General features: G+C 30.9%; 1 protein-coding gene across 1 annotated transcript; it reads left to right on the top strand.

The window, feature by feature from the left end:
• The first annotated feature begins 6976 nt into the window (after positions 1-6976).
• LOC148206205 (putative pentatricopeptide repeat-containing protein At3g25970) lies at positions 6977-8115 on the top strand. Its single transcript, XM_088107235.1, has 2 exons — positions 6977-7397; positions 7844-8115. The coding sequence occupies exons 1-2, from the start codon at positions 6977-6979 to the stop codon at positions 8113-8115; spliced, it is 693 nt and encodes a 230-aa protein (XP_087963361.1).
• Positions 8116-8354: the final 239 nt, after the last annotated feature.

Here is an 8354-nt window from a genome sequence, read left to right as displayed (position 1 = left end):
GTATTTCAAATATATGTGTTTAACACCCTTTAAGTACTTATCATTTTTAGAGAAGAAGACGACTGCAAAATTATCACAATGAATCCTTATTGACCTAACAATACTATTAATAACACCAAGCCTCGATACACAATTCCACAACCATAATGCATGAATAGTGGTCTCAAAGCATTCCACAAATTTAGTCTCCATGGTGGAAGTACCAATGACTGATTTTACTCACTTTTCCAAGAAATTTCTCCTCCAACTAGTAGATAAACATACCCAAATTGTGGATTTTCTTGAATCCACACATCCAACATAGTCTGAATTTGAGTAGTCAATCACTTCAAGATTATCTGATCTTCTATAGGTGCGTGTAGTCTTTGGTACCTTGTAAGTACCTAAGAACTTTCTTTGCAGCTTTCCAGTGATCTATTACAGTTTTACTTTGATATCAGCCTAACATTCCAACAGCAAAATTGATATCTGATCGAGTACAAGTTTAAGCATACATCAAACTCCCAACTATTGACGCATAAGGAATTGACTCCATGGCCTTTCGTTTCAAAACATTCTTAGGACATTGCACTTGATTAAACTTGTCCTCTTTCTGAATTGGAACTACACCAGGAGAGCATTTTTCCATTATGAATCCCTCTAACACTTTTTTAATATAGCCTTTTTTAGACAAACTTAACAATCCTTGTGGATCTATCACAAAATATTTTTATTCCTATCACATAAGATGCCTTATTCATATCTTTCATTTCAAAGTTTCTAAAGAGAAACTTTTTTACATCATGTAACATACAAATATTATTAGTAGTAAGAAGAATGTCGTCAACATATAGAACCAAAATAACAAACTTACTCTCACTGATCTTTATGTATATACACTAATCAACAACGTTCTTTACAAAACCATATGAAGTTATGGTATCATTAAATTTTAGATATCATTCAACTTGTTTCATTTCGTATATTGATTTCTTCAATTTACACACAAAATTTTATTTTCCTGTTATTGGAAAACCTTCAGGTTGATCCATATAAACTTCCTCTTCTAAGTCACTATTTAGAAAAATCTATTTGGTGAAGCTCTAAATCATAATGAGCCACTAAAGCCAAAACAATTCTCAAAAAGTTCTTCTTAGAAATAGGAGAGAAGGTCTCTTTGTAGTCGATGTCCTCCTTTTGAGTGAAACCTTTGGCGACTAATCTAGCTTTATATCTTTCAATATTGCCTTTTAAGTCACATTTGGTCTTAAAGACCCATTTACAACCGACTCTTTTTGAACCCTTAGACAATTCAACTAGATCCAATACTTTATTGTCATCCATTGATTTTAATTATTCGTTCATAACATTTAACTAATTCTCTTAATTGTTACTTTCCATGGCTTATTTGAAAGAGCCTGGATCCTAATTAATGCTTAAGTCACATTCATGTTCAACAGAGTAAACCACACAATCATTCAAAATAGAAAGGCTTTCCTACCTTACAGACCTTATTAATGTTGTTTCTTATCAATTGCTCATTTGTGACTTGCTCATTGTTAGAGTGCTCAACATTTATATGTTTATTTTTTTGCTTTGGAACATTAACTTGTTGTCCCTACATATTGTGTGATTGTGATACAACAATAAGGATAACAACTTGAGAAAATACATTAGGTGTAGAAATACTATTAGTATTCTCTTTAATGTTCATTGTTTGTGATTTCTCACTCCCACCAAATTGTCTATTTTTAATTAATCGAGCATTACTAGACTCAACTATTCTTATACTATGGTCAGGGCAATAAAACTTGTATCCTTTTGATTTTTCAGAATAACCGATGAAGTAACCACTAATGGTTCTTGCATCAAGCCTCTTTTCATGTGGATTGTATAAGCTTACATTTACTGGTCAACCTTAAACATGAAGATGTCTTAAACTAGGTTTCCTTCCAGTTCATAGTTCATAAGGAGTTTTAGGAACTACTTTGCTAAGAACCATGTTAAGTATATTGTTAGAATTAATGAGCTTTGTCTCTCAACACCAAGAAGGGGATGAATTGGTGTTTTATCAAAATAAACGCTTTTCAAATCTTTTTCGCAAATGGTATGATTCTTTAAAACTTTCTTAGAAAGTAAGCAATATGTGTGCAATGTAACAGTATGCTTAATCAATTAATGACAGTATGTAATCGATCAATGCAAAGAGATAGGGAGAAGAAAAATCAAATTCTGATTTTTATAATGGTTCGGTCTCAATGCCTACATCCAGTGTCATTTTAATCAACCTGAGATTGAAAGTCAATTGCACTATAGAGATCTAAGTTTTTACAACAAGGTTTTTACAGCGACCAACCTGTCAAAATGTAAACAATCTCTCTAACTCACTAATCTAATATAGTCAATACAAAAACCTACAGCAAGAACAATCCTCTCTTGCAGTCACCCCTTTGAGAACCCTCTCAAAGTACAAAGAACTCCTCGTTCTTCTTTCTGTTCGCATGCACAGGGAACACAAATCAAGGATTGTGAATCTTCTTCTCCTGATCAAACAGCAAGCACCTCAGTTGTGCAGAACGATCAACCTTTTCAATCTAGTCAAGTTTGCCTCTCAAGAAATCTTCAAGAATAGTAAATCACTTCAAGTTCTTGTTTCTTGGAGCTTTTGATCACCTTTGTAAAATTTCTCAAACGAATATGAATCAGATATGAAAATGTAAACCTCAATTCTTCTTCTTTTTACAGAAATTCAATCAATGCGTCAATATATAGTTTAAGTCAATCCTGACGCAATTTAATCGATTAGCCAGATTATGTAATTTGTTACATTACACAGGTGTAACAAAATTACAACCAACTTTGTTCCTTAATTGAATGCACAATTAATACAATCGATTCTCATTAAATGCTTAGTCAGACATATTTAAAAATATGATCGTTATAGTAGTTAGACAAGCATAAGTCAGTTTTCAAATCTTAACAGACTTAATTGAATACACAATCCATGTAACCGATTAATCTTTAACACTTAGAAGATTTTTGAAAACTTTTCTTTCCCAAAACTTATCACAGCACATTTGAAAATGATATGTGCAAACACACGAGTTTTAATCGATTTACCAACTAACGTAATCGATTCAAAACTTGTTGTTTTGCCACAATTTAAAACTCAAGTTGTCTGATGACCTTAATTGATTATCACAACACTATAATCGATTAAATCATGTAGATATATTTTTGTGCATGTGGTTTTTCTATTTCAAAACATATATTGTGCATACACAAATATGATCACTTTACAAACACAGTAGTATGCATCAGTCAACGCAATATGTCAAATGTGACAATCACAATATGTGCATATTTCACAATAAGCATAAAAACATATAACACAGTACATACACATGTGTTTTTATTAACAATGTGTTATCATCATCAAAAACCAATATCACAGGGATTGCGTTCAGCTATCGCAGTGCTCCCCCTATCAACATATATATACAATAGTCTTTAATGAATGTGATAAAGGAATATTATTATGACTTAATATAGTCTTAACCATATCCATAAGATTACGATTCTGCCTTTCTGCTACAACATTTTGTTATCGTGTATCGAGCATTGTATATTGTGCACATATGCCACGACTTTCAAGATACTTTGCAAATGGTCCTAGACATTGTCCAATATCATCAGTTTTACCATAATATTCACCACCTCTATCAGACCTCACAACTTTTACTTTTCTATCTAATTGTCATTCCACCTCATTATGAACACCTCAAGGACATCCACTGATTAAGATTTTTCATGCAATATATATATATATATATATATATATATATATATATATATAACAATAACGTGAGAAGTCATCAATAAAGGAGATCAAATATATTTCACCATCCCAAGATTTAATGTCAAAAGGACAACAAAATTGGTGTGTATTAACTTAAGACGTTGACTGATTCTTGTGGCGAGATTCTTTTATATGTGTTTTGTTTGTTTACCCTTTATACAATCAATACATATATCCTAGTCATGAAAATCCAGTTGAGTAAAAATTTATTTTTCACTAACCTCAACATCTTTTCTTTGGATATGTGACCGAATCTTTTATGTCATAAGACAACAGAACATTCATTTCCAACACTACATTTACTACCAATAACGTGTTCAGCATTATACAGGGATTCAGAAAAATTAATATTAAGATTTAAACGATACAAATCATCCAATAAAGTACTACAACCATAATAGTAAGAAACTTTATACAAATGAAAAATCATGTTTCCAATCCTAAAATTAAAACTTAAACAATCCAACTTTGTAACAAAAATTAAATTCCTAGAACAACCAGGAACATAGAGACACTTTTCAAGATCCAAAGAGTAATCAATGTCCTTTTATGATCTAGATTGAAAGGAATCCCTGAATAATATTAGAAACATGAGTAGTAATCAATGTCCTTTTATAGAAAGATTTTCTTTTCATACAATCTTTCTTAAAGTGACCCACTTTCTTGCAAAAGAAACATTTTTTGTCCTTCTAAATACTACCCTTATTCACTTTCATTAGGGTTTTGTCCTTCTTGTTCTTCTTTCCTATTTTAGCTTTGTTGAAGCAGGTACCTTCATGAGTTGTGATAGAGGACTATCTCCTAAAACATATATGAGAAGAACTTGAGGACAAACATTTGTAATTCAAAGGATGTATGACAAGGTCCAATATCAAAACATGTCTCCTTGAATCCTATAATGTTTCATCAAGGAGGGAATTTAAAGAGCATAAAGATTATAAGCACAATTGAAGAATAATTTAGGAAATTAAATGAATTTTAATTTTATATTAATTTTATATAATTTTCATTTTTTTTGTTATTTTTATGTGGTTTGGGCTTTAGCCTTTAGTTTAGGGTTTCTAAGTTTTCTTAAACTTATGTACCTATATATATATATGTACCTATATATATATATATATATATATATATATATATATATATATATATATATATATATATATATATATATATAGGTACCAAAATCATATCTAACAGTTTTGAGCCATAATATATGCATTTGTATTTTTGAGAGAGGATTCTCTTGGTTCTTGGATTAGAACTGTGATTTTATCATAGATTAACATCTCTGTGATGAATCTTCACATGACTTATCAGTTTCTTAGATTGTGGTGTCCCTATCTTTGTCTTATTCTGCATTCTACCCTGTTTTATTTTTGTTATGCCTTTTGAGGATTCAAATTCGAAAAAAATCGTACTCTTTCCTAGAAAGGATCATATAATCTGGTATCTAGAGCAAGGTTTTGGTTTGAATATCCTTTTTTATCTTATTTTTCAGTCATATTAAAAAAAAAACCCAATACTTTATCTAATTCCCTTGAGTTTTTAATTTTGGTATTTTTTATGTCCTTCTTTTAATTTGTATATTTCTACTTTTGATTTGTGAAAATTATTTGTTTTTCTTTTATTGTGCTTTTTATTAATTGTAGCCCCAGTTAAATGTTTACCTTGATTTTGCATGATTTTTGGTGTTTGAAGGACAATCTTTGTTTGTGTGTTGAACTACCAAATTAAATAAATAAATAAATAAATATATATATATATATATATATATATATATATATATATATTGGATCCAAGTCAAAATGAAATAAATATGTGTTGAAAAAAAAAGAGAAAGTAAGGATCCAAGAGTAAAAAATAAATAAAAATTGTAGATTTCAACACAAATTATTGTGTACCACTATTGTTTATGATTGTTAATCTATTAAATTATATTTAGTCTTTTTTTTAGAGTCTTCGCGTTGTCTCATTTAACTATTTTTGTTAGTCCTATAATTTTTTAAATTTATTATTTTGTCTTTTAAAAAAATTCCTTGAAGTTTTGCTTAGAGTTTTCTATTTTCTCTGACCTCTTGAGTCAAGATTTAGATCTCGTAATGTTTTTCACATTCTTTGTTCACTTTTTACATAAGTTATTAGAGTCCTTTTTCAAGTGCTAAAGAGTATTTGAGTGGTAAAAGGCAAGAGAATACATTCAAGAAAAAACGTATAAGTGTGATACACGAGTGAAATTTGAGTGAAACACTTAAACAAGTGGTAAGAATCTAAATATATTCTTTTATTTTATTTTGCTAACCTTTTGCAGGATTTATCAATATTAAGCAATGCAACATAGTCTCGTAGAGACATCCTTCTATAAGATATGTGTTTGTGAAGTCTCGATGGAGAATATAAATGCCTTGGAGTCCAAAATTGTAAAGTTGAATGGTGAAATATTTAGTATTGAAAGGAAGCACAAGCATGACATAAGTGGATAATTGATTATCACACGTTAATTAACTGACAACAAATTTTTGGATGCATCCTTGAGTGAGATCTCTATAAATTAGATTGGGACTCTCATTCTAAAATACGACAATACGAAACATACAAAAAGTGTATACATTTATATTTTTATAATCATCACATTAACCCAATATTAAATTAATATAATTTAACATAAAAGTTGATTAAGAAGTTAGAAAGAATTGAAAAAAAAATATAAAAGAAAAATATTTAAAATTATGAGAATAACAATTATATTATCTTGTTAATTATAAAATTATATTGTTAAAAAATATTTTGAATATATGTATCTCGTCCAAAGGGTAAGATAAACATCTCACTAATTCATAAAGGTGAGATCAAAATAACTATCGTTGCTTACATAATGATCATGAACATACATAATGAAGAATATTGTTTGTCTATCGGTTCTAGGGCGAGGCAACATGCAGTTAGATTGAAGGCCTGGGTCTTGACCTGAATAAGGGTAATATCGTGTAATCGATTCGTCTACAAACACCATTCCCTATATTGACGTTTGTAAAGTAGTATTTTTTTGGTGTTTAAGTTGTTCGTTGTCTAACTAGATCATGTGAAATTTCAATCTTGAAAGACAACTTTTTGTAACTAGGATATCATCATCCCTTATGAATGAAGAAGTTGCACTTCTTCACTAGGTTTGGGCACAAAGCAACCCATTGCAAAGCCATCAAGTTAGGATCCATTGTAGACCTTCACATCGCCAACAACCTCATATCGTCGTATGCAAAATGCACATATTTAAGTTATGCTCACCAACTGTTCGAAGGAATGCCCCATAGAGATACAATGTCTTGGGATGCCATAATTTCTGCTTATGCAAACTATGGTCACCTGGGAACCATATGGAAAATCGCCAGTCCAATTAGATGGTTTGCATTTGCATTTGACAGCCACACATTAGGAAGCATTCTCAAGGGTGTTGCTCTAGCTGGCGAGCTTAAATTGGGTCAACATATGCATTTTGTCATGTTCAAGACAGGTTTAGTAGAAAACATGTTTTCTAGTAGTGCCCTCTTGGATATGTATGCAAGTAGGTTTGGCAAAAAAATCTACGGGTATGGTCCGTGGCGAGTAGTTATTATATGCGGGTAACGGGTAGTGGATATTTTAGTATCCACTTCTAAACACATCAGGTACGCCGCGGGTACCCATTACCGTAAAAAATAATAAAAAAATAGTTTATATATTTTTTAATTAAATTTAATTAAAAATAAAATAAAATTATATTATATTAGGTTAAATTTAATTAAAATTAAATTTTAATTTGTATTTAATTTAATTTATATTATATTATATATATTTGTTTTGTAATTTTATTTAAATTTTATTTTAAAAATGTATAAAATACTTTTTTTAAATTTTTTTGCGGATATCCGTGGTTTTAAAATACCCACGAGAATTCTTTAAGTGGGTACCCGCGCAAGTATCGGGCAGGTTGTGGGTCAAATTTTTACTTGCGGGTCGGGTTGTGGGTAGGCACTATCTGTGCCCGACTCGACCCGTTGTCATCCCTATATGCAAGGTGTGGGAGAGTTGATGATGCGTACATTGTTTTTAAGAGTATGCCAGAGCGCAATTACGTTTCATGGAATACACTTGGTACTGGCTATTCACGAGTTGGTGATCGTGACATGGCGTTCCAAGTGCTACATTGCATGGAGCTTGAGGGTGTAGAAATTAATGATGGCACGATGTCTCCAGTTTTGACATTGCTTGATGATGTTAAGTTTTGTTGGTTGATAATGTAGTTGATACAGCCAAAAAATATGTTGGGCCAAAAAATATGTTAGGCCAAGAAATGAAGGAGTAAAGGAAATGGGGACAAGTTTATGTTAGGAGAAAAAGTAAGGGGGCTGAGGTGGACACAAATTAATAGCAAATTAGTTAGGTAGAGAGAAATTGGAGGATCTTAGAATATTTCCCTTGTGAGGTTTTTCATTTCTGCCTTTATAGTGTTAGAGGAGTGTGTGTGTGGACATTCTGTTTT

Source organism: Vigna umbellata, chromosome 1 (genome assembly GCF_029865625.1).
Source record: "Vigna umbellata cultivar VRB3 chromosome 1, Vumbellata_1.0, whole genome shotgun sequence".
NCBI lineage: Eukaryota > Viridiplantae > Streptophyta > Magnoliopsida > Fabales > Fabaceae > Vigna > Vigna umbellata.
Note: the sequence above shows the minus strand (reverse complement) of the source record. Positions and strands in the feature narration are given on the sequence as shown.